Raw genomic sequence first — 26,648 nt, forward strand, 5'->3', positions numbered from 1 at the left:
CTTAGATTAACAAGTAAGTTTCTGCATTGTTCTAACAATTTAAAACAGTACATTTAAGAGAATTAAAATAGCCTACAACTCAACAACAAAAAAACGACTTGATTAAAAAATGGGCAAAGGGCTTGAACAGACATTTCTCCAAAGCAGATAAACAAATGATCAGTTAGTGCATGAAAAGATGCTCAGTATAACCAATCACGTTAGGGAGATGCAAATCAAAACCACAATGAGATATCACTTCACATCCATTAGGATGGTTATTATAAAACAACAACAACAAAAGTAACAAGTGTTGGCAGGGATATGGAGAAACTCGAATCCTTGTGAATTGCTGCTGGGAATATAAAATAGCATAACCGCTGTGAAATATACTACCTGTGAAATATAGTATGGCAGTTCCTAAAAAGATTAAATATAGAATTACCATACGATCCAACAATTCCACTTTTAGGTATATACCCAAAAGAACTGAAAGCAGGGACCAGAACAGATATTTGTACATCATTGTTCATAGCAGCAATATTCACAATAGCCAAAAGGTGGAAGCAACACAAGTTTATCCAACAGATGAATGGATAAACAAAGTGTGGTCTATACATACAACGGAATATCATTCAGACTTAAAAAGACTTAAAAAGGAAGGAAATTCTGACACATGCTACCATGCTAAGTGAAATAAGCCAGGCATAAAAAAGACAAATATTGTATGATTCCACTTATATGAGGTACCTAGAGTAGTCAAATTCACAGAGAAAGAAAGTAGGAAGGTGGTTGCCAGGGGCTGGGGAAAGAGGGGAATGAGGAGTTATTGCTTAATGGGTTCAGAGTTTTAGTTTTGCAAGATAAAAAAAGTTCTAGAGATTGGGTGTACAATGATGTGAATATACTTAACAGTATAAAAAATAGTTAAAATGTTAAATCTCGTGTATTTTTCAACAATTGAAAAAAAAGCCTACTTCTGTATTCAAACTTTAGAAGGTATCAGAATCTCCTAGGGGGTTTATGAAAATGCAAATTACTAGGTTCCATACTCATAGTTTCAGACTGAGTAAATCTGTGATGGGACCTGAAAATTGGCATTTCTCACCCATTCCTGGGCAATGCCAACGGTGCAGGTTCAGCGATGACACTTTGAGCAGCACTGCTATAGGCCAAAACTGGCACTTTCAACATAAAATCAATGATTTGCTATAAACAGCCACCAAAATTATTTCTTTTCAGCTAAATGAGAACTTTAGGAATGGAAACTGGTACAGGGTAAAAGCATTGGTCTTGGAGTCAGAGGTCCTAAATTCTCTCTCTCTCTCACCAAATGCTAATATATGCCCTTGGATAAATCCTTCTACTTCTGAGACTAACTTTCCTTGCCTCTATTTTGGTGTTACTATCTTTGGTTTTCATACTTAATTAATAATAAAAGTTAATTTGGAGGGTTCTAACTAGTTTAACGTTTACTTGGTCATAAAATTTTAGAATGAAGTTTCATGTTCCTGTGGCCCACAATTATAAGATTTGTGATAATAAATATGTTCCCAGAAAGCCTCTTATCTAAGGTGTCAGAAAAACTAAAGTTGGTAGTGTGCTTTATGAAGTAAAAATGATACATCTGAGAGTATTTGCACAAAATCATTTCAAGGCACACCATGAACATTTAAAAGTATATTCCTCATAAAAGTTACTTCATATTAGTAAGCTTCTTTTAAAGAATATTTTCTTCACTACCTTCTGTGAAAACTCAAGACTTACCCATTTCATAATTGGAGCCCAGAAAAAAACTGTTCTGGGACCTGAAAAATAAAAAGAAAAAATTTAGAAATAAACCAACTATTTTATACATGCCATCACCACATTTCAAAACCCCAAAGACTCATCCATCTATTTCTAACCATTTTTACTACGCTTTCTGCATACTTTCTATTTAAGTTAACATTAAGAAAGTCACCATAGTGTCAATCTTTCATACAAGTTGTTTTGATCTCCTTGTCAATTATTTGTATTTTTGTGACTTGTTAAAAATTTGCTAAAGTACAATGGAGATGGTTTTGGAAACCATTCTCAATGCTTACCTTGAACATGGAATTTAATGTTAGTTCACTCAGGGATAATATCCAAATTGGGGAAATTAAAAATTATGGAATTTTTGTGATATGAGCCTCAGTAGATATTTATATATTCACTAATTCTATTAATATTTATCATAAATGACATGTTACCACATGCGTTCTACTAAAGTTCTTGTAAAAATTCTACATATTCTAGTAAAAAATTAATAAACTCAACTTTAAAGTTCACATGAGAAAGGGGCAAGACTAGATCTGTAAGCTCTTTAGAATGGCAGGGTCCTTGTTTAGCTATTCTGCGACCCAGCCACCTTATGCAAAACGTTAAATAAATGTTTGTAGGTTTGAAGACAATTCTGGTTTCTAAGATAATTTAGAATTTGAGAAGGATGATGTTTTAAAGCTGGAAGAAAACCAGAGATCACCTAATCTAAATCTTTCATTTTACAGATGTGTTCAGAGAAGTTCTGTGACCCACTCCCGTCATGCAGCCAATGAGCAGCAGAATTGTGACCGGAACTTCCGTCTTCTAACTCTCAACCTGGTACTCTTTAACAATAGAAGGTAACTCTGCCCCTTCTAACTCTTCCAAATCATACATCTCTTTTAACCTTCACGGGGATACAGTCACAGGAAAGAAACAGACTTCGTCCATAGTAATTTAAAATGTAACTAAGCATGCAAGATCCAACATTTATCAGAGCACTTAGTATGGTGTGTATGTTCTCACACACTGATCAACAAAATACATTTATTTCTTAACACACAAGTTAAGCAACTTTATATACGACAACAGTGACTTATGAGCAAATTAAAAAATTTTTAAATCCTATTATATTCCTGACTATTATTGTTGCCTTAATATTCCACTTTACTTTGCAAAAGTAAATAATTTGTTTTTATGGATCAAAAAATCACATCTAAAATGGCATCATCACCCACACATAATATTTTACTTCTCTTCATCTATTCCCAATCAATATTCCTCAACAGCACCAGCAGTAAAGTTGCATTTATCCATTTTTTCCTCTAGTAGGTGAGTATTCACTGTCATGAATAATAAGGAATATTTCTGTTCACATATGCATAAATAACATTTAAAAGACAAAATGACTTAAACCTATTATTTAGAAACAAAACAAAAAACAGACGGTGAGGTTGAAACAGCTCCGAGCTGGGTTAAGGTCCAGCTGTAGCGCTGGGTTTAGTTTGTTGCAGCCAAGACCATTCATTCACTCACCCATCATAATTACTGCCTGCTTTACAATGTACCAGGCACAGGGGATGTGCGGGCAAATAAAATGCAGTGATAGCTTTTAATGACCTAAGCACAGGAAGGCTGTTTAAGCAAAATCCTATCTGGGAGCCGTATAAAAGCATTTTACGGAAACTGAATTATAAAGCGCTTTCATCAGAGCCATACTAGTTTCACACTTAGGTAATAACCATCACCCCAAAGTGAAAGTGAACCCAGTGATAACACTTCTTTTTGGGGTGCATTTTGGTTGAATTCCTATCAAAAGTAGTTGGTTAATCTTAACATTAAGAAGAGAAATTTGAAAACTGTAAAAACGGCATGCGCTCCCTCTATAATTTTGGCTTACTAAGTAGTTCTAGAAAAGTGTCACATGGATAGTGTAAGCCATTGCTTGCCTTTACTGTTATTAAGTGATGGCAATGTTACAAGTTTTGGACTATTCTTCCACAATTTAACATAGTCCTTGATATTTTTTTACCCCTCTCAAGACAATTCACTTTGGCCTTACAGCTAAACTCATTAATTCAATGTGATTTTAACAGAGTAAGATTTAAACATCTGCCACAGCATACTTTATTCTACTGTAGTGAGTCGTGAGTCTACTTACCTACCAAAATTATGGCTTCCTTGAGGCTAGTGGCTAAACAGTATTCATACTTATACCCCTACCATCTAATAGATGTTGAACAAAAAGAATTAGCCAGCATAGCTGGAAGCAGTTTATATTAACTAGAGTTTACACTGTAACTCTAATATATAAGTACGTATGTATATGTGTATATGTAATATACATATATGTGTATACACATTTGCAAACAACTGAAAAGTTCTTTAAAACATAAGTCGTTTTTGTCAATCCGATATTTAAATATTGATAAGTCTGGCTTATACTTTTAAGAATTTTAAAGTAAGTTTGGGGCTGGCCTGGTGGCACAGCAGTTAAGTTCGCATGTTTTGCTTCGGCGGCTTGGGGTTCCCCAGTTCAGATCCCGGGTGCAGACATGGCACCGCTTGGCATGCCATACTGTGGTAGGTGTCCCACATACAAAGTAGAGGATGATGGGCACAGATATTAGCTCAGGGCCAGTCTTCCTCAGCAAAAAGAGGAGCATTGGTGGCAGATGTTAGCTCAGGGTAATCTTCCTCAAAAAAAAAAAAAAAGTTTGCTGATTTCCTAGAACATTTAAACCTAATCCTAAAGTCTGTCTGCAACCTAAGTCTTATTTTCTCCATCTTCAAAGGAGCTGGATATCATCTTTAGACTGATAATTCTTCAAACACTAGAAGGTCATGGCACAGGCCCTCTCCATCCGCGTGGGCCAAAAGAACTACAATGCTAAACTTCACTTTCTCACATACATGTGATAGATGGTCACGTTCATGGTTTCGTATGTGCCTCCGAGTTCTCCATATTTTAAATTGCAGAGAAAATTTGGAGACAGTGCTGCAACAGTTACTGGAAGAATTAAAACTACTGGGGAGTTCTAAATTTTGATGTTCTTATAACTGAGTGAAGATCTAGCTATATTCAATTCCTGAGTTACTGTACTCATCTTTTACCCAGTTTCTTAAACTTTGCATTGTTCTGATCACCCTACCATTACACCTAGAGCTCTAGCCACATAACGACGCCTCCTCTAGGCAGGCATGCTGTTAAACATCCCACAATGCCTAGGACAGCCCCCTCTAACAGCCATCCAGTCCCCAAAATGTCAATGGTGTAAGGTTAAGAAACCCTGGCCTGGGTGGATTGACAAGCTAGGTAAAAGTGCCACTAGTTTCATGATGTTTTATGGCTCTAAACCTTACTTTCTGCTGTCCCCTCCCGCTATTCTGCCTTCTCTTCATCTGGCTAACTCCTAATATCCTTCAAAAACTCATCTCGGCTTCATCTCCTTAAGGAAGCCGCCTTTAACATCCCCAGATTAAATGCTCCTTCTCTGAACTCCAAAACAGAGTATATATTCTTCTATTGTTCTCTGCACTTAACAATTAAAATGATCTATTTATGCATCTGTCTCTTTAACTAGTCACGGCCCAAGGACTGTTTCTTAGTTTTCCATGACAAATGGTAGATATTTGTGAACAGAACTGAATTGAATTAACCATGTCCAGAGTAGGTGCTAATCAAAGATATTCAAACTTTAGGTCTGACCCAGATTTGCCTGAACACCGCTTCATCCTCAAGGCTGGAATTAGCTATTTACTCACCTCTGGGGACGTCGGGCTCCCTTTACATCAGGGCTCACTAGACCTTTACTCATTAGTTACTCTATGTTAGCCCATGGCACTCCCCTTTGGCTCCAGAAAATTCCTCCTGCGTGTCTGATGCCATATGCACTGATCCTACAAGCCAATCTTTTCAAACTCTCTGGTTGTTTTATTTAGCTTGAGTTTCTGAGACTCCTAGCGTCACACCTGTTTTATTTATTTATTTTTTGTCATATACAAAGCCTCTAGGTCGTATGCAGTATCAGTTACCAGGTTTATTTTTTATCCCTGCATGAAGTTTGGCTTCACCTCTCGAGGGTAAGCCGGCTCATTGTTTTAGTCTATAGCTTTGAACTCCTCTCTTCCTATTTCAGAACCGATGCTTCCTCTTCTACCACCCCAAAAATTGTTTCCTGAGCAAGGCCGAGGTTTTGGTTTCTTTACAAGCTTACATGCTTGATCCTTCAGGGTTAATTCAGTCAAGCTTTTCAGTAGGTTTGCCTGGTAACTAATTTACTCGACTGCCCCGAGCTAGGTGAGAGTTCTAAAACATTAACTGCCCCTCTTCCCCACAACCAACCAAACCAAACAAACTGCAAACATGAAATTATAGTTGCTAGAACCTGGATCCAGAGAGGTACGAATATTTTAGTTAGTGAATAATTTTAAACCACAAAACAAACCCTAAATTAGTTTAACAGCTGCTAAGCACTGAATTTAAAAATATCAGTAGCAAATATATGACATTCTAAATTTCTAACTTTTCTGAGATATGAGATGATGCTAGGTGAAACAAATAGTCAGAGTTGGCTATCTATTAATGCAAACAGTGTCTTCTTCATTGTTTTAAAAAAAGGAAAAGGGGCCAGCCCAGCGATGCAGCAGTTAAGTTCACATGTTCTGCTTCAGTGGCCTGGGGTTCGCCGGTTCGGATCCCGGGTGTGGACCTATGCAGCGCTTGCAAGCCATGCTGTGGCAGGTGTCCCACATATAAAGTAGAGGAAGATGGGCACGGATGTTAGCTCAGGTCAAGTCTTCCTCAGGAAAAAGAGGAGGATTGGCAGCAGATGTTAGCTCAAGGCTAATCTTCCTCAAAAAAAAAAAAGGGAAAAAATACCTGTGATCATACAATGGGTTAATAAAAAATTTTAAAGAAAATTTACTTTAGTTCACCCTTCTATTTTATCTTAGCTAATTATTTTCTACCTTAAGAACAAATAAATCAAATGAATTTAGACATGTATGAATTCAGGCATAGAGGGTGCCTTCCTGAAAACAGCAATCAATCAATAGTGGAAATGGTAATGAAGAAACATTGCAACTTACATCACCATTTCTAAAACATAAAGGTTTTTTTTGAGGATCCGAACCGGCGAAACTCTGGGCCACCGAAGCGGAGCGTGCGACCTTAACCACTCGGCCATGGGGTCGGCAGCATGAGACATACATTTTTAAACAAAATAACAAATCTAGTTGCCCTGAAGAACTTCGATGAACCTGTTGATAAAATAATGACATAAATTTACTTCCTAATTTCCTTATCTGAGAGAAATTACTCAACTAATTATTATATAAATTCTACCCAGAAAGTATGTCATTCATTGTATGTGTGATTCTCTCCCTAGGGAAAGACTTCCTTTTTTTTTTTTTGAGGAAGATTAGCCCTGAGCTAACTACTGCCAATCCTCCCCTTTTTGCTGAGGAAGACTGGCCCTGAGTTAACATCCATGCCCATCTTCCTCTACTTTATACATGGGGCGCCTACCACAGCATGGCTTTTGCCAAGCAGTGCCATGTCCGCACCCAGGATCTGAAGTGGCAGAGCCCAGGCCACTGAGAAGCTGAACATGCGAACTTAACTGCTGTGCCACCGGGCCGGCCCCAAAGACCTCCTTCTTAGAACAGCATAGGTAACTTTCACACACATGCAAACACACACACACACAAATATTGAACTGAGGTGCTCACTATGTCCCGATGTGAAAAATTTGTTTTTTTTTTTTGAGGAAGATTAGCCCTGAGCTAACATCTGCTGCCAATCCTCCTCTTTTTGCTGAGGAATACTGCCCCTGAGCTAACATCCGTGCCTGTCTTCCTCTACTTTCTATGTGGGATGCCTGCCACAGCGTGGCTTGATAAGCGGTGCGTAGGTCTGCACCCAGGATCCGGGGCGGTGAACCCTGGGCCACCGAAGCGGAGCGTACAACCTCAACCGCTGCGCCACCTGGCCGGCCCCTAGAGTTTCTTACTGAATGTTTCCTCTACCTCTTCCCATCCCTTTCATTCCATTTCTCTGTGATTTGTTGCTTTTCAACATCCCTCAACATTCTTCGTAGTTCCCTATATTAAGCAAGTCTATACCTGTTTGCTATCATGGGACAAACTACTTACAAATCTTTAGAATTTGTAAAGGTTACTCTTTGACATAGATATTGACTGTCAACAATCACTCATTTTTATTTGTACTAAAGCTAGTTCTGATTTCACACTAAGAACAGGAAGGGCTATTGTTTGAGAGCCATTATACTTTTTATATCTTCTGTAAAGCCTTGGAAACAGCTATCACTCAAATGGTACCCAGAACATCATGGATATATAATCATTTTTAAACTGTTGATTGAAAATAGGCTTCGGTGGAAATTCTAAAGTAAAACAACAGGTGAAGCAACTAGCTAAGATAGCTAATACCCATTTTAGGGTTGATATATTCTAATTTACATGTTTCTTCAATTACAAAGAATCAATGACTTTTAGATTTAGAAAGATTGCTGAAATCGTCTAGTTCAGGCACTTATAAGTCAGGTAAATGAGGGTCAGAGAGGTGGAATTACTCATCTAAAATACCCAGCACAGGAAGGCTAAAAGCTTAGAGCCCGAAATCCTAATCTAACCATAACTATATGGGTTTATCTAATGAAATCTGAGTTTCCTGAGGGCTCTGAGAGTGGGAAAAGCCCTAGTAGAAACACCAAATCGTATATTATTACAGCTGGAAAGGACCTTAAGGAAAATCTAAACTCCCTTATTTTTATAGATGAAAAAGACAGTTAGAAGTAATTTGCCTTATACTCAGCAATTCTGGATAGAGCAAGGACCAGAACACAGGTCTTTGATCCCAGTCCTCTTTCTACTATATCCCTTTAAACATATTTCATACTCTTATAACCAAAATTAATCTTCCTACATGACTCGGAAATGACAAATTATTTATAGCTTTTCCTAATTAGAGCTTGCTTCTCCTTTGGTACATCTGATGAATCAAATTAGGTGAGGCATAAACAGTCTCAATTTTTAAAAATTAGTTTAAAATCAGTTTAGCAGACAAAAGTGTCAAATAATTACAGCAAAGGTTGCACTCTCTTTATGCTCTTTCTGAGGATACAGTATCTCTGTGGGCAGTGATTTTTATTTTATTCATTAACGTATCCCAAGTGCCAGAACACTGCCTAATTTACAGTAGGCCCTCAATAAATATTGAGTCATTCAACTTTCTTGGTAGCTAACTGTTTAAAGATATTCTATTTTTTATCAATATCTTACAGTTGTATTTGAAATCCCAGCTTTCCATTTTGATTCTCATTCCTTAATTTTAAGATAATAGAGTTTATTACTGTAAGAAATAATATATATATTTATATATTTAGTGTATATTCTAAACACATATTAAATATATATTTAAGAATATATCTGTATATAGATGTATTATATATAATGTACTATACGGACATAATATATAATATAGCTATGCAGATGTCTATCCTACACTGCCTTTAGAATTCATCAGATAATCTCTGTAGCAAAAAAATAAATTGTTCTAAATGGAGATGTTAAAGAACTATGTAACTATGTGGGTATCTACACTGGTTATTTATTTGATCCACATTTGGCTTTATTTACATATAATAAAATAACATATACTTTGAACTAAGTTGTAGTAAACTATCTAGTATATAACATCAATTCCCTTAGTATTTAATTCTGAATACTTATGATAAAGATAGTCCCTTACGAACACGGCTAATATTGGTTTATTTACTACATTTTCAATTTTTAAAATATTCGCAAGGTCTTTAAGATAAATAAGAAAAAAACAATTCTCTTACCTAGGAAAAATGCTAATGTTCCTGTTACTAAGACCTTACAGTAACTTCTCCCATGAGCCTTCGCAGAAACATCATGTAACGGAGAATGATATTCTCAGCAGCAGCACGCTAAGCACTGCAGCAAATTTCATAGAAGCGGTTTTTCAAAAGTTCTTCCATTTAAGGCAAAACATAAGTCAATAAAAGCAAAGCTACAGTGACTTAAAATAATATAGCTTTATTTATTTTTATTATTTATTTTATTTTTTCTCCAGTTTTACTGAGATATAATTGACATATAACATTCTATTAGTTTCAGGTGAACAACATGATTTGATACACGTTTATAGTTCTAAATGATTGATTAGTGCAATAAGTTTAGTTAACATCCATCACCTCACCTAGTTACAATTTTTTTTTCTTGTCATGAGAACTTTTAAGATCTACTCTCTTAGCAGCTTTCAAATATACAACACAGTATTGTTAACTCTAGTCACCATGTTGTACATTACATCCCCAAAACTTATTTATCTTATAACTGGAGGTTTATACCTTTTGATTGGCGTCAAGGATAATTTTTAGACTCTTTAGAGCTGTGGTCTCCCACTTTCTTTTGAACACATGACCATATCAGTAAAAAAAAACTTTGAGCACATATCCCCTACATACATAGTTTATATATTCCCAGTTTATACACATATATATGTTGACATATATATGTTGACTCCATGGAATTCAGTTGTGTGTGTATATACATAACTGTACTAATATATTTTTATACTTAAGATATATACACAATGGGAACTTAAAAAGGAGAAAATAATAATAAGCATTAACAGTTCTAGTTCTATTGTTTTCTTTCTGCATTACAATGCTTCATTTTGTGCACCCCTTGGGACAATTCACCCCATTTTGGAGCTCATAAATACAAAGTAATGACATTCCTCCACTAATAATTTTTTTTGTGCAACTAAGCTTTTAAGTAAACATTGGGTAGTATGACTTCAAGGTTATTTCTGTGATAAATATCTAGAGTATAGCTATGCAGTGGAGTCACAGACTTCTATAGGCAGGAGGGGGTAAGGAGAGTGTCATAACTTACCAGAACTCAACTCCCTAGGGCAAACATTTGTTTAGAACTCTGTTCTTACTCTACAGAGGTAGATCATGATGTGCCAAGAACAACACATAGGTACATGAATGATGCAGGCCACAGGTCTAACTACAGTATATAATATAGATATATAATGCCATATTCTAACTCCAACACGTATCTACATAGAGACATATTCTTGTTACTTGTCTAGACATACTTGTCGGTGATAAAATTAAATCTCAAAAATTTAGAATCGGCAATGTATGATATACAAGTATTAATACCCTAGTCTTGCATATCATTGTCAAAACCTTCAGCATGTGAATCTATTCTAAGGTCTAAACGATGATTCAGGAATATACCATTATGCAAAACAGTATGCAAAAACTTTGAATATTCACTCTGGGTAACTCTTGGAACAATAATCAGTGTTTCTTCAGATTTTATTCAATACTAAGGAAGCAACAGTTATATTTTTCATGCTTCTACATTTCTACATTGGGGTGCCTACAACTATTTTTAAAAAGATTTATTTATTTATTTTTTATTTTTTGGTGAGGAAGATTGTCCCTGAGCTAACATCTGTGCCAATCTTCCTCTATTATGTATGTGGGACACCACCACAGCATGGCTTGATGAGCAGTGCCAGGTCTGCACCTGGGATCCGAATCCATGAACACTGGGCTGCCAAAGTGGAACGTGTGAACTTAACCACTATGCCACCGGGACGGCCCCCCTACCAATTTTTAATCACAAATAATTTTACAGTGATAGATATTCTTACTCTGCATATTGGTTAAAAGCTTAGATGGGAGGGAACTAACATTTGTTGACAGTCTAAGTGCAAAAACTCTGCCACGTGCTTTACAGACATTATACCATTTAATTTTCACAACAATCCTTAAATGGTGTTAATTATTACCCCCATTTTATAGATTAGAAAACTAAGGCTTGGGGGATTTAAGGCCAGGGTCACATAACCAAGATTTAAACCTAGATCTGTCTGGCTTCAAAGCCTATGCTTCTTTCACTACACGGAGAAAGGGGTACAATCAACTGAACTGATCCAAGAACACCTGGATGAAATGGACAATCCACAAATGAAAGGTAACTCCTCTTCATTCCGAAAGTTGAGTAATGATTATAGATGGTTAAAGCCAAGGCCTTGGAAAAGATCACTGTAAAACTACCCTCTAATCTTGTATTAAAGCAGTCTATAATTGCTCCTCCCCTGCTGGTATCACACAGTCCAAACACAAAGAGGGGCAGAGTTGACTCCACAGAATCCAGTTGACTCTAAAGTGAAGATCAGTACAGAAGCATTGCCCAATCCTCCCTCCTGAAAACCTTTGCCACAGAACAGAGCATAATTCCAAAAAATTGAGCGTTAAAAGAACTAAAAGGCAAATAAACTAAATAAACCTATTCATCGATAAATACCTCTCCTTAAAGATCAATTTTATAATGGGTATAATACTGTAGTAAATAACACTAAAGTATAATCCTAAGATATAGTTCATTGCATTATTAAATTGGAAATCAGATTTAGTAACCAGCTCTGACTCAGATACGTTGGGAAACAGACAACTTTCCTAATGACACCAGCTATAGATACAGATTTAACTATGTAGGAAAAAATGGCCACTTTTTGGGGTGCACTTCAATGTTTCAATTTACCACACATTTTCTAATCTGCTAAGTCTTAGGCTTGAAAGAGAGTTCAGAACAGTTCCCAGCCAAGTAAGTATTATTATGCCCATTTTATAGGAGAAGTAACAGAATTCTAGGTCTTAAATAAAGAGTTGGAGGACTTGAGATCTTCCAGCGTCTTACAGAATTATTTTTTTCAACCATAAGAACGCTGTTCTCCAATAGGACAAGAAAGCTAACATTTACGGAGCATTTATGAAAAATGAAACACATGCTATCTTTAATTCTCACATCCACCACATTTTACAAAACCTAAGAGATTTAGGATTTTGCTCAAGGTCACACCTATACAAAGCAGCAGAGTAGAATTAAATCCAGGTCTGTGCACGTGAAAAGGCCCAGGGAGAGCTTGTTCAGTAATTTCATAAATAAGGATAGACTTAAACCAACTAGACCTGTGGGATGAGGAATGACACTGACTCTGACACCCGGGTCACGCATCCGCAGGCCCCTGCCAGCTGGAGCTGAAGGAAGTATGACCTTTACTCCAAACCCTCCGGTGCGACAAGACAGCTCTGCTCCGCGCGGGTCAATATACCACTACTCGTGGAGGAAAGAGGAGAGAATGAGGGTTTCGGGGTGGCCCGCACCCTTTCGCGGCTGCGGAAAAGGAGAAAGATCAAATCCAGAGGCCCGCTCCGGGTTTGAATGGTGCCTAAGGGATGGGGCGCAACAAAGATAGCGAAGGGCGCTGAATCACAGGGTTATGAGAGATGTTGGATAAGAAGAAGTGAAAAGCAGGGAGGACGGGAGAGGAGGCGGACGCGCTCGAGGGGAAGCGGTTGGGGATGTGGGTGATGGCTCCAGCCGCAGAGGTGCCAGCGGACCTCTAAAGGTCGACTTGAGGGGGGAGAGAGGGAAGGTCTCGGTAGGAGCCATTCTAAGGGTCCATTACCTGCCGGGTGGTTGTACAACGGCCTCAACTTCTCAGGCAACATGAGCTCCACTTTATCGAGGACCCGGTGGTAGGTGGCCCGCAGGCCCCGGGCGCCGGCGGCTGACATCTCTGCGGACGAGTGATCGTGGGCGGCCGGGCGGGAGAGTGGCCGCGTGCTCGGCCCTGGCTGACAACGAAGGGCAGCTCGTCACTCTCCCCTGCGACAGCGCCTCGCGTCCTCCTCTCCCTTAGGGCGCCCTTCCCGGGGCTCAGCCTGCCCCCTGCGAACCGTCTACGGGCGGGGGCCTGGAGACCGCTGAGGGGGCGGAGGCTCTGCGACTGCCCGCCCCGGGCCCGCCTCCCGCCGCCCGCCCTCCCGCAGCCGACCCGTAGGAGGAGTCATGGCAACAGGTGCCCAAAGGATTGCCTCACCGAGTCTTCCCTGAGCCCTGCCGGCAGCGCGCCTGCGCAAGCAGAGCTGCCGGCGGTGATTGGGCCGCCCCGCGGCGTGGGCGGGGCCCAGCGCGAACCTCCAATTTCTCCTTCCTGCCCTCGAGGCCATTTTGGAGAAGGGAAAGTGAAGCTGCACCGGCTCTAATCCGCTTTCACTTTGATCGGGAGGCCCGTAGTTAAAATGGGCTTTTCGGGCCTTCCGTGCCCCAACTAAAGATGACACCGCACAACTCTCTTGCTTCCTTCGGAATGAGACTCGTGAGCGAAAGACTTCAGACCTCAGCTTCTCTCTCTATTCCTCGTCTGTCCATAGAGAATTAAGGACTGGGCTAGAGTGGCCTCAACCCACTTTTCTAGGGTGAGGGCAGCTGAGGCGGATACCGGCATCAGTCCCCGGGGGTGGTCGTCGTCTCGCGAGAAAGGCTTAGAAGGGAGGGTGTCGAGAACGAGGAGAGGGAGGAGTCGCGGCCACCTCCGCCTCCACCTCCTCTTGGAGGGGGGCCGAGGGAGGGGACTGTTGCTGATCTCAGGATGTTCTGGGTAGTCTGAGAAGGAGAGTATGAGGCGAGCTTCGGCCCGGGTGCGGCCGGGCTTCGGGGGCGAAGGCGCCGCTGCCGCCGCTGTTTAAGTCGCCGCGCCCGCGAGGGCTGGCGCACGGATGGTGCCGGTGCGACTCGGGTGTTGATCCGCGTGTCCCCTCCCCCTCCTCCCCTCCCCCACGCGGTGGGCTCCCCTCCCACCCCGGCCGGGCCGAGCCATGTCTCGGCGTGGCTCCTGCCCACACCTGTTGTGGGACGTGAGGAAAAGGTCCCTCGGGCTGGAGGACCCGTCCCGGCTGCGGAACCGCTACCTGGGTGAGCGGGGCCCGGGCGGAGGCGCCGAGGTCGCCGCCCGGGGGTGGGGGAGGGGCCTTCGCAGCGGGGGCTGTTGGCGGTGGGACAGCGCCTCGGCGGGGGCGCCCCGAGACCCGGGCGCCGGGGGACCTCGGCCGGCCGCGCCGGCGCCCTCCCGCTGCCGAGCCCCCGTGCCTGCCGCCAGGCGCCGCCCTTGCTGGGTTCTCCTCCGGGGGCCGCCCCGGGGGCAGGCAGTCCTGGCAGGAACGGTGTTGGGGTCGCCTCTGGAGGGGGACTCGGGAGAACACTTGCCGCCCCCCGGGGCTGCTTCGTTGGGAGCAGAAGTTGGCGCTTTTGCTCCTCTCCGGCGCGCGCCTCGCTCGGCCGAAGGACCTAAGTTTTTGTTGACCCCTCGTCCCTTCCCTCCCCGGAGGGCCAGGTGTCGGCTGCGCCGGGCGCCCACCCTCGGGGACTGGGCGCCGCGGGCGGCCACGAGCACAGGCCCCCGGGGTCGGCGAGCCCCCGCCCGGCCGCTCGGCCCTTCGGTTGGTTGTGAGCGCCGTCCGGGGGTGTCGGGTTTCACGTTCCTCTCCCCTCTCCTGTGAAACGCACTTGGCGTTTACTGTTTCCTAGTTAAGCCTTCTAAAAACAACCTTCAACACTTGAGCGAACAGCAGTCCACTTTTTTTTCGTTTTGGATCCAGTGGTTTTGTGAGAATTCTGGGTCGCACCTGAGCTAACTCAGAAGTCCGATATCTTAGAGGTGGACCTGTTTAGTAAGGGTGTTTTCCAAGTTTCTTCCTGGGCAGTCTGTTCATTACTCTCTTTTATTTCATTCTTTTAAAATTTGAAGATAAGACGACAACATTCAAAAGTTTTTTTCCAATTTTGTCACTTTTTGCTAGGTATTTGTTGATGTCATTTGGTTTTGATTTGAAATCAATAAAAGAAAATGAAATCTCATTACACCTAACAGTTCTGGTGTGTAAATTATTTGCGAGGTTCGCAAGCATTTTTTTCCTTATTCTTGTTTTTTAGTGTTGCAGGTGAAATAAGAATACATTCTCCTCGTAAAAACTTAGTAAAAATGAAGCAGAAATCCTTGTGATCCATTACAGTTTCACACACACACCCTGAGAGGTAACAACGTTATGTTTCCTGAGTATTCTTCAGGACCTTCTTTTACATTCTTACAAGCACATATGTACATGTAGAAATGCTAGTTTTGTGTTTGTGTGAGACCTGCATATATGGTGTCATATTGTGAACATTGTTTTGCAGCTTGCTTTTTCTGACTACATCTTGGAGATCTTTCCAAGGCGGTAAAAAGGATCTGAATATTCAGTCTTTTAAATTTGCTTAGTATTTAACAGCATGAAGGCACCGCAGTGGCCTCAACCTTTCCTCCTGAAATGGACGTTCCCTGTTAGCAACAGCACTGCCGCGAACATCCCTCTGCCTGCCGTTTGTGTGTTTGCTCTAGGCTAAGTACCTGGAGTGGTGATTAATCGTTTGAAAATTAAACACCGATAGAGAGTGCTTTTTTTAAACCAGTAACCAAAAAAGATGTGCAGGGTTTTTTTTAGTGTTTGTTCGCTGAGAAAGAACTTAATTTTAGTTTAATAAAACAAATTTTAATGCTGTGTTCTATAAGAATGAATTTATAATTTGGTTCTTTATCTCAGTTGGTTAGACAGTTAAGTACTTATATAGGTTTATATATTAATGTTTTCTTCTGGTTAAGTTAGTTCACCTGTGTCTGTGACAGTCAGTTAAAATCTAACAAAACCGTATATTTTCTTTTTCACTCTGCTCTGACTCACTAGTGAGAGTGGCGTTTGTGCGTTGGGTGGAGAGGAATTGAAGAGTGAGAGTCCACTGACTTTAGTAGAAAGTCTAAATTATAGATGATCAAATGTGTATATACATAAAGGGAGTTCCTTATCTTAAATAATATTTTAAATGTGCTAACAATATGTACTTTATAATTAGCACATTCTTGAAACAGCTTCCTTTCAGTGTGGGTTTCTAAGTCTTTGAAAATAGCTTGCAAAGTAATTTCTTGGCCTTCGTAGACTTTGTGTACACCCTTAGTTAATCTAACCCTTCCACACCACAGTGCTAATCTTGATTTAGCATTCAGGACACAGCAAAATCCGCATTTTAGTAGTGCCTGAGTGAGATTTAAAAAAAATGACATTTTGAAGTACTCTTATAAACCTTTCCTTTTAAAACGTCCCAAGTCCAAGGGTTTTAGAAAGTAAATAGATCCTTTTTTTTTTGAGACTTCTATTTAAACATTGTTTGTTTAACTACAGTATTGTAGGTTAAATATTTTTGTAATTTGTTTCCCTTATTTGTATTTCTAATAATGAGTTACTGCGAAAGAACGGTAAAACTGGTTAGAACAAATTGACAGATTTTTCTGTAACATTTACATTTCCAATTATTTCAGCATAACGTGTCTTTCCAATAGTAGTAGTGAAGCTTTGTAGGTGATTTTATTTAAATTTGGTTAATTACCTCCTTTCCTCCCATCAAGGGAAATTGCCAGTTCACAAAACATCCTTTTATGTTACGGGAATGAAGATAAATAATTTATCACACGTTATTTAGAAGAAAAAGATGTGTATGTTTAATTATGGCCCCCAAATTCACAAGATTCACCTGAACCAATAGAGACTTGTTTGGTCTAGCATGGGTTCAGAGGCCAGGCCAGGGCTTGTAATCTTTATGAGTCTCATCTAAATGTCAATGTAGGATTTATTTTTTTGAAGAGTGGTTGTCAGAGTCCAGAGTCAGGGACACCTGTAGGTTTAAATGTTTCAGAGTTTCTCAAGATACTCTATGCTAGCTGTCGAGGAGCGCTTTCGGAATTTAGTGATTATTATAACTTATCAGCCACACATATTTCATCTCTATATATACTTATACAGTTTTATAAAGATAAACGTTGCTTATAAAAGGACTATCATTTCTGTATGTTTCCTCTTTTTATTCATATTTCTCTCATTTTAGACAGACTTGCCTACAACTTGAATTTACACTTTTAACCATTCTAAATTAAAAGACAGTAATTGACAAAAAAATAATTTAAAGGAACTTTTTGAGGGAGTTGTTTGCTATAACGTATAAACTGTTTAACATAAAATGTTTAAATAATGATTAGGCAGTTTCTTCGTCAGCTTGGGCTGCCGTAACAAAACACCGTAAACTGGGCGGCTTATAAACAACAGAAATTTATTTCTCACAGCCTTGGCGGTTGGAAGGCTGAGCTCAGGGTACCCCCATCGTCAGGTTCTGCCTCTGGTGAGGGCTTGCTTCCTGGTTCATAGCCATCTTTTCACTGTAACCTCACATGGCAAGGTGGGGAGCTGCCTCTCAGGGGTCTCTTTTGTAAGGGCTCTAATCCAATCATAATCACCTCCCAAAGACCACATCTCCTAATACTATTACCTTGGTGGTTAGGATTTTGACAAAGGAATTTTTGGGCGATACAAACATTCATACTAGCAGGCAGCCAGTGACAACTTTATAGTGGAGATTGAAATCTCTTTTTGTAAGGGAGTTAGGAAGTCTGTGTCCTTCAAATATCATTCGAGTCAGTATGTAGTGAAATGGATAATTTTGCATTTAGATTACTCTTTAACGTATTCCGAATACATCTACATTCAGGCTTACCAAGTTCTTCATACTGTGTTGCCAAGTTACAATATATGAGGGTCAGTAAATTTGACTTTTGCCTCTTTGTTAGCCACTGGGGAAAAGTTAGTGGAATATTTGTATTTTGTTTCTTTAGTCTTGAAATCCATTGAAAGTTGCAAAGTGTATGATTTCAGTAGTGAAAAATGGCTGTCAAACATGGCCCAAGTATAGTAGAATATGCAGCTAATTTTTAAAGGTACGGCCACCAAAGGCATATTCCCAGTCGTAACAACTGCAGGCAACTGAATATGACTGCTGTGGACCTCATTCCCCTCCTATAGGATGAAAGTGCTTAGAAGGGATAAGAGCTGGTAGCATAAAATTTATGTTGCGGGTCTATTTTAGGTCAGTGTTTTTCAAATGTTTTGACCACGATCCACAGTAAAAATGCATTTATGTGGCAACTTGTGATATACACACACAACTAAAATAAAAGATTCTCCAAATGATATTTAGCCTTACTAGATGGAGTACATTCAGTTTTCTGTTCTGTATCGTGTTGTTAAAAGTGTTAGTGTTGACCTGGTAGCATATCCATTAAGGAGTGTTGGCTTAGGTTTGCAAAACTACGGGGTGGTGTGTGTTTTTACGATGGTAATCGAATGTTATCAACTCCAAGTTTAGGGGGGATACGTTTCCCAAGTCCTTGCAGCAGATTAAAAAAATCTTGTTTTAAACATTGCTGATGGCTAATAAAGAAGATATATATAATGAAACTTCATTTTATTTATATCTTAGAAAACATAACTAGGGTATGACACTTTTAAATCCTCATTTCTTGGAAAATACCTATATTGGGATTGCTGAGTTGTATGATAATATTTGTTAGAATTCTTTATGTATTCTTGATGGAAGTCCTTAATCAGATATGTCTTTTACAAATATTTTCTCCCAGTTTGTAGCTTGTCTTTTCTTTTTCTTAACAGCACCTTTTATAGTTCATGCTTTGTGTGTCCTGTTTAAGAATAGTTACCTAATCCAAGGTCATAAAGATTTCTACTATCCTTTTTCTGGAAGTTTTCTATTTTTAACTCTTACATTTAGGGCTGTGAACAATTTTGAGTTAATTTTTATATATGCTGTGAGGTAAGGGTCAGGTTTCGTTTCTTTGTATATGAATGTGCAGCTGATTTAGCACTATTTGTGAAAAGGCTATCCTTTCCCCTTTGTTGCACCTCAGTTGACCATATATGTAAGTCACTTTCTCTACCATGTTCCATTGATCTAGGTGTCTATCTTTATGCTAGTACTTCATGTCTTTATAGTAAGTGTTGAAATCAGCTAGAGTGATATTTTGAACTTGGTTCTTTTTTCCAAAATTATTTTGTCTATTCTGGGTTCTTTGCATTTCCATATGAATTTTAAAATCAGCTTGTTAACTTCTACTAAAAAGACCTTGGGATTTTGATTGGTATTGTGTTGAAGCTATACATTATTTCAAGGAGAACTGTAGTCTTTACTATTGAATCTTCCAATCTTTGACGGTGGTTTTTCTCTCCATTTGGGTATTCTTTCATTTCTCTCAGCAGTGTTTTATATCTTTCAGTGTACAAATCTTGTACATATTTTATTATATTTATCCCTATATATATGTTTTTAATACCGTTTTAGATGGTATTGTTTTTTAATTTCAATATCAAATTATTCATCATGGGTATGTAGAAATACAACTGATTTTTTTTAAATTGTCCTCACATCCTGCAGCTTTACTAAACTTACTCATTAGTACTTATAAACTTTTGTTTTTTGCAAGTTTTTGGGGATTTTCTGTAGATGATTATGTCACTGTATATTAAGAGAGTTTTGTTTCTTCCTTTTCACTTACATTCTTTTTTTTCCTTTTTCTTGCTTAACTGCACTGGCCAGGACTCTAGTAGAATCTTGAATGGAAGTAGAGAGAGTGGACATCCTTGCTCATTCCTCATCCTTCAGTCTTTCGCTATTAAATTAGTTGTTGGTTATAGGATTTATCCGATTGAAGAAATTCTCTTCTATTCTTAGATTGCTGAGAATGTTTATCATGACTAGTTGTTGAATTTTGTTAAGGTTTTTTCCTGTATCTATTGAGTTGATTATATGATTTCCCTTTCATTGATTCTGTTAATATGCTATATTAACATATTGGTTGTTTTTTTAATGTTGAGCCAACATTCAGTTCTGGGCTAAATCCTACTTCCTTATGGTAAATTATCTTTTATATATTGCTGGCTTCACTTTTGGTAAGAATTTTACGTCTGTGTTCATAAAAGATATTAACGTATAGTTTTCTTGTTATATTTTTGCCAGTTTTTGGTATCAGGATGATGCTGCCCTCATAAATGAGTTGAATGTGTTCTCTTTCTCTGAAGAGTTTGTGTAAAATTGAAATTATCTTTTACTTAAGCATTTAATAGATTTCAGCATTGAAACCCCATTGAAGCTGTCTAAGCTTGGAATTTTCTTTCTGGGAAGGTTTCTTTTTGGTACTCTATTTAACTTTTTATTTTGAGATAATTGTAGATTCATATGCAGTTGTAGGAAGTAATACAAAGAGATCCCATATACCCTTCAACCAATTCCCCCAATGGTAACTGACATCTTGTGCAACTATATTATAATATCAAAACCAGGAAATTGACATAGGTACATCTGTGAACTTTGAGATTTCCCCAGTTTTACATGCACTCATTTGTATGTGTGTGTGTATTTAGTGCCAGGCAGTTTTAACAGATTAATTTTAATTAACTTTAATAGATTAATGTTAGTTTTAATTCATTAATGTGGTTACCACCACATTTAAGATACAGAACAGTGTCATCACAATTCTTTGTGATACTTTTTTTTTTTTTAGATTGGCACCTGAGCTAACATCTCTTGCCGATCCTCTTTTTTCTTTTCTTTCTCCCCAAAGACCCCCAGTACATAGTTGTATATTCTAGTTGTAGATCCTTCTGGTTGTGTTATGTGGGATGCCGCCTCAGCATGGCTTGATGAGTGGTGCTAGGTCTGCACCCAGGAATCCACACCACTGAAACCCTGGGCCACTGAAGTGGAGCGCATGAACTTAACCGCTCCGCCTTGGGCCTGGCCCTTGTGATACCCTTTTATAGCCACGGCTACATCTTTCTTTCCTTACTGCTAACCCCTGGCAACCACCAATCTGTTGTCCATCTCTGTAATTTTGTCATTTCAAGAATGTTATATAAATAACATGTCTGTAACATTATAAATAACAGCATGTAACCTTTTGAGATTGGCTTTTTTCCCTTGGCATAATTCCCTTAAGATCCATCCAAGTTGTTCTGTGAATCAATAGTTTATTCCTTTTCATTGTTGATAAGTGTTTCAAGATATGGTTCTATGACTTTAACCATTTACCTGTTGACAGATATTTAGATTATTTCTAAATTTTGACTATTAAGTGTAAAAGTGTTATATATAAACATTCATATATATATTTTTGTATGGCTGTACGTTTTCTTAAGTTTCTTAAGTTTCATAAGTTTTCTCTCTGGGATGTGTCCAAGAATTACAGTTACTGGTCTGTATGGTAAGCACATTGTTTAATTTTGTAAGAAACTGCTGTACTCTCCCTGTCAGCCATGTATGAGTAATCTGGTTTCTTTGCATCATCACCAGCATTTGGTGTTACCACCGTTTTTTGGGTTCTTTGTTGTTTTTTGTGAGGAAGATTCACCCTGAGCTAACATCTGTGCCAGTCTTCCTCTACTTTGTATGTAGGATGCCTCCACAGCATGGCTGATGAGTGAAGTAGGTCTGCACTTGGGATCTGAACCTGTGAACGTGGGCCACTGAAGTGGAGCCTGCCAAACTTGAACCACTTGGCCACAGGGCTGGCTCCTAATGGCTGTTTTATATTTTAGAGATTCTGATAAGTAAATAGTCATACTTCATGGTTTTAATTTACATTTCCCTAATGGCTAATGTTGAGCACAATTTTATGTGCTTATTTGCTCTCTTTGTAGTTTCAGTGAAATGTCTATTCATGTCTTTTGCTCAATTTTTATTTGGATTGTTATTTTTTTTTTTTTACTGTTGAGTATTGAGACTTATTTATACAGTTTAGGTACTAGTCCTTTGTCAGATATGAAGTTTCCAAAGTTTTCTCCCAGTCTATAGCTTGTCTTTTCATTCTCTTCACAGGGTCTTTTGCAGAGTAAAGGTTTTTAACTTTGGTGAAGTCTAATTTATCAATTTTTCCTTTTATGGATTATGCTTATGGTATTATGTCTGAGAACTCTTAACCTATCCCGTGTCCTGAAGATTGTTTCCTATGCTTTTTCCCTAAAGTTTTATAGTTTTAAATATTTTCATTTAAGTCCAGGGTCCATTTTGTGTTAGTTTTTGTATGAGGTGTGCAGTTTAGCTTGAAGTGGGGATTTTTATGCCTATGAATCTCCAGCACCAATTTCTTGAAAAGGCTGTATTTTTTCTGTTGAATTGCTTTTGCACCTTTATTAAAAATCAGTTGGGCGTATTTGTATGGATCTAGTTCTGTGTTCTCTATTTCTCTTTCATTGATCTGTGTGTTTATCCCTCTGTAAATACCACACTGTCTTGCTGATTGTAGCTATATGCATTGCCCTGTGGGAATTGGGACAAAGGGAACCCATGGGAACCTGAAGCTCATACTACTTGAGTGGTAAAATCCTTTGCCTCTGATTTAAGAGTCTGGTGTCTTCTGCCAGCATCCATGAAATGGTGGCAGGTAACTTCTTAGCCTACAAGTAGGCCAGACTCTTCATAGTTCTTGATAACAGGTGTGAGTTTGTTTTTATTTTAATTTGAGGGGGCTCAGTTTTTTTTACTTCCAGTTCTTATTTTATGATGGCTTTCACCTCCTATTTCTTGATGAAGTGCATTCAATTACTAAAAAGGTAGAGGAGGGGGGCTGGCCCCGTGGCCGAGTGGTTAAGTTCGCGCGCTCCGCTGCAGGCGGCCCAGTGTTTCGTCGGTTCGAATCCTGGGCGCGGACATGGCACTGCTCGTCAGACCACGCTGAGGCAGCATCCCACATGCCACAACTAGAGGAACCCACGACGAAGAATACACAACTATGTACCGGGGGGCTTTGGGGAGAAAAAGGAAAAAATAAAATCTTAAAAAAAAAAAAAAGGTAGAGCAGGTTTACGTGAGTCTGTTCTGGAAGCACATTTTATGGGATGTGTGGATGAAGCAATCATTTTGATCTCCAAAGTCATTATCATGTCTCAGTGCGTGTTTTTATGTACAAGATTCATATATAAGTGTTCTTGCTAGAAGAACTTTTGTCTCATGTCCCACTGCCATTTTCTCTAGACAGAAATGGCTCGAACTGTGTTTTCAAACCCAGATTTTAAAAATTTGGAGAAAGAAGTGTTTAGTACATTTTTTTAGCATTTTAATGAATTTCAGTTGCTGTTTTCTTGTTAATTTGAATACTTTATTTCTTAACTCTTAATTTGTAATTTGGCTCAAAGGAAAAGATTCAAAAAATTTTTTATTGGTTTACCATGGTTAGCATCTTTTTAAAACCAAAAATTAGACTTGAAAATTTAATATATAAAGTACAATCTAGTTGATGAAAATACTCAATTTCTGTATGTTGTTTTATTCAAATAAATTTAGGAACCATAGAACATTCCCCCCACGCAAAAAAGAAAAATTCTTCAACCCATATGTTCATCCTTTACCTAGCCATCTTACCAGTTATAAGCAAGGAGAAAGCAAGAAAGCAGTTTGGCTTTAAGAAGATCTTGATCTTTACGTTGAGTGGCAAGAAAACATAATAGAGAACTGTGTCTCTTGTGATGGTATACAGAGAGTATAGTCAAATATAATTTTGAGATCTCATCAGCATGATTACTTAGCTAATTATTGCTCTGCCAGATATTCATCTTCCTTTTATCACAGCTTTTGAATAAACATGAAGCTTTTTGGTTCATCTTTGGTAAAGATGATTCATTTCTTAAAGGGAAGCATATTTCTCTTTTTTGTGCAGTATTATAACTGTTCTGCTATTGATGGATATTTAGGCTGATTTTATTCTTTTGCTGCCACATTTCATCATTGTAAAATGAACTTTAACATATTTTAACATTTCTGAAATCGAGATCTGTTTAAAAGTAGGTGGTATCTTACAAAATACTGTTTGCCAACCTATTTAAAATGGAAAACCGTATGCCCCAGTTCCAGTCTTCTCTTATCTGCTTTCTCTGCTTTATTTTTCCATAGCACTTTCACCAAGTGACATTGTTTATTTTCTTTCAATAACCTCACTAGACGGGCAGGGATCTTTTTCTGTTTTGTTTTACTGCTGTATTCCTAGCTCCTAGAACACCACCTGGAATGAAGTGAGTACTCAATATATTTGTTGAATGAGTGGGTGAATGAAGGAAACATTTGAGTGTTTACTGTGGTCCAGACACTGTGCTAAGCCTTTTTTGTCCTTGAGTGACTTACTCCTCACAATAACCACATGAGGTGGGTGGGCATTCATGATAACAAGGGCTAAGGAGGAGGTTAATTTGCCCAGTTATCACTCAGCTTATAAATAGAGGAGTTGAAATTAGAGCTCGAATCGATCTCATGCCAGATCCTAGGATCTTAACTTCACTGTTAGACTTTTCTCAGCAATGAATTATATGATTTATTTAGTTCTTTCTTTCTTTTTAAACAGGAAGAAGAGAATTTATCCAAAGATTAAAACTTGAAGCAACTCTGAATGTGCATGATGGCTGTGTAAGTAATCATTAATTCTTAACTATGAAGGACTTTAATACTAGGTGTTCAAATGTTTGATGAAATGCCCCAATCGTCTCAGAAGAGATTGTGACTAACTATAATAAAATGGGAGAATAAAGTTTTACATTAAAACATAAAAATACATTTTAAGTGTATGGGAGATTTTTTAAAGTGCAGATTAGTTTTCTAATATTTTCAAAAGGCTTCCATCTCTTTCACTCTACTGATACTGCTTTTGTGAGGGTCACTGGTAATCTTCATATCGTCAGGTCTGGTGGTCACTTCTTAGAAACTTTAGACATTGGTTGAACTCATCTTCCTTTTTGAAATATATTTTCTCTTGATTTCTGCTAACACCATACTCTCTTGGTTTTCTTTCTCTGTCATTGACTCACTGCATTTTCTCTGTCTTCTTAGCCGGCTCCTCTATTTCTTGACCTTCAAATGTTGGATGTACCAAGACTCTGTCCTGACTCCTTTCACCCTCTTTTCTTCTCAGCTGGATAAGTGACCCTATCCAGTCCCATGGCTAAAAAAACATGACTTCCTCCTCTCCACTTCTTCCCAGAACTCCAGATTCATATACCCAACTCTGTACTTAACATTCCCAGTTGCATGTCTAATAGGCACCCCAAATTTAACAGGGCCAAACCATAGCCCTTTTTCATTTTTATTATGAAAATTTCAAACATGCTTTTCATATACTTATCAGCTGGATTTAGTAATTATCAAGATTTTGGCACATTTTCTTTTTCCATTTCATTTTTCTTTTTTTTCCTTGCTGAAATATTTTAAAGCAAATCCTAGATATATCGTTTCATCCCTCTGTGTAGCCTAGAAGCGATGGACATTTTCTTATGTAACCAAAATGTCATTATGTAATTTAACAAGATTGACTATATTTTTGGCATCTAATACACAGTTCATAGTCAGATTTTCCTCATTGTTTAAAAATGTCTTTTTATAGTTGTTGTAGCATCAAAATGGGATGCAGGCAAAGTCCGTGTCTTGGTTGCTGTGTCTCTTAAATCTTTGTTACTCTAGAGCAGTCTTCCCCTTTGTTGTCCCTGCCGTTGGTTTATTACAGAAACCGAGTCGGTCCTCCTATAGGATGTCCCACGTTCTAGGTATTGGTTTGTTTTCTTGTGGTGTCATTTAACACTTGTTTCTGTATTCTTTGTATTTCCTGTAAATGGAAGTTACTTCTAGAGATTTGCTTAGATTCAGATTCAACTTTTTGGGCAGGAATATTTACAGGTGATACTTTGTGCTTAATATTATATCACATAAAAAAGGCACACAGTGTTTCGTTGTCTTACTTTTAGTGATGGTAAGATTGATCATAGGATTCAGGTGGCTAAAACAAGTACTTGATTTTCTCCCCTGAATCTACAGCCTTCTTCATTTTAGTAAATAGCGTCATTGTTCATCCAGCTATTTAAGCTGAAAAATTTTAACTATCCTTGATCTCTCTTTCACTTAACTTCCACGTCTAATCTAGCCACAAATAAATTCTACCTCCAGAATATATCTGGAATCCATCTACGTCTATCTTTGTGCTACCACCTAATTTATTTTCTTCTCTTGCCTGGGTTACTGCAGTATCCTGTCACTTGATCTTCTTTATTCCACTGAGGTCT

General features: G+C 38.7%; 2 protein-coding genes across 29 annotated transcripts in view; one reads left to right on the forward strand and one right to left on the reverse strand.

Moving 5' to 3' along the window:
* MPC2 (mitochondrial pyruvate carrier 2) overlaps positions 1–13,738 on the reverse strand; it is a 29,859-nt gene extending 16,121 nt beyond the window's left edge. The window contains exons 1-2 of the mRNA XM_001493813.5: positions 13,313–13,738; positions 1,747–1,787 (exon numbers count right to left, since the gene is read on the reverse strand). Coding sequence (XP_001493863.1) covers positions 1,747–1,787; positions 13,313–13,421 — 150 coding nt within the window. The 5' untranslated portion in view covers positions 13,422–13,738. The remainder of the gene's footprint in view (positions 1–1,746; positions 1,788–13,312) is intronic.
* DCAF6 (DDB1 and CUL4 associated factor 6) overlaps positions 13,633–26,648 on the forward strand; it is a 146,842-nt gene continuing 133,826 nt past the window's right edge. For 13 of the 28 annotated variants that reach the window (XR_011438959.1, XR_002807822.2, XM_023640495.2 and 10 more), the window contains exons 1-2: positions 14,095–14,601; positions 24,944–25,005. Coding sequence is in view for 12 of the 28 variants with exons in the window: in XM_023640495.2 (XP_023496263.1) it covers positions 14,505–14,601; positions 24,944–25,005 (159 nt within the window). In the remaining 16 variants the exon portion in view is untranslated. Of the gene's footprint in view, positions 14,602–24,943; positions 25,006–26,648 lie in introns of all 28 variants that reach the window. The other 15 variants (XM_023640504.2, XM_070267636.1, XM_070267635.1 and 12 more) reach the window with 8 other exon arrangements.

Source organism: Equus caballus, chromosome 5, assembly GCF_041296265.1.
Source record: "Equus caballus isolate H_3958 breed thoroughbred chromosome 5, TB-T2T, whole genome shotgun sequence".
NCBI lineage: Eukaryota > Metazoa > Chordata > Mammalia > Perissodactyla > Equidae > Equus > Equus caballus.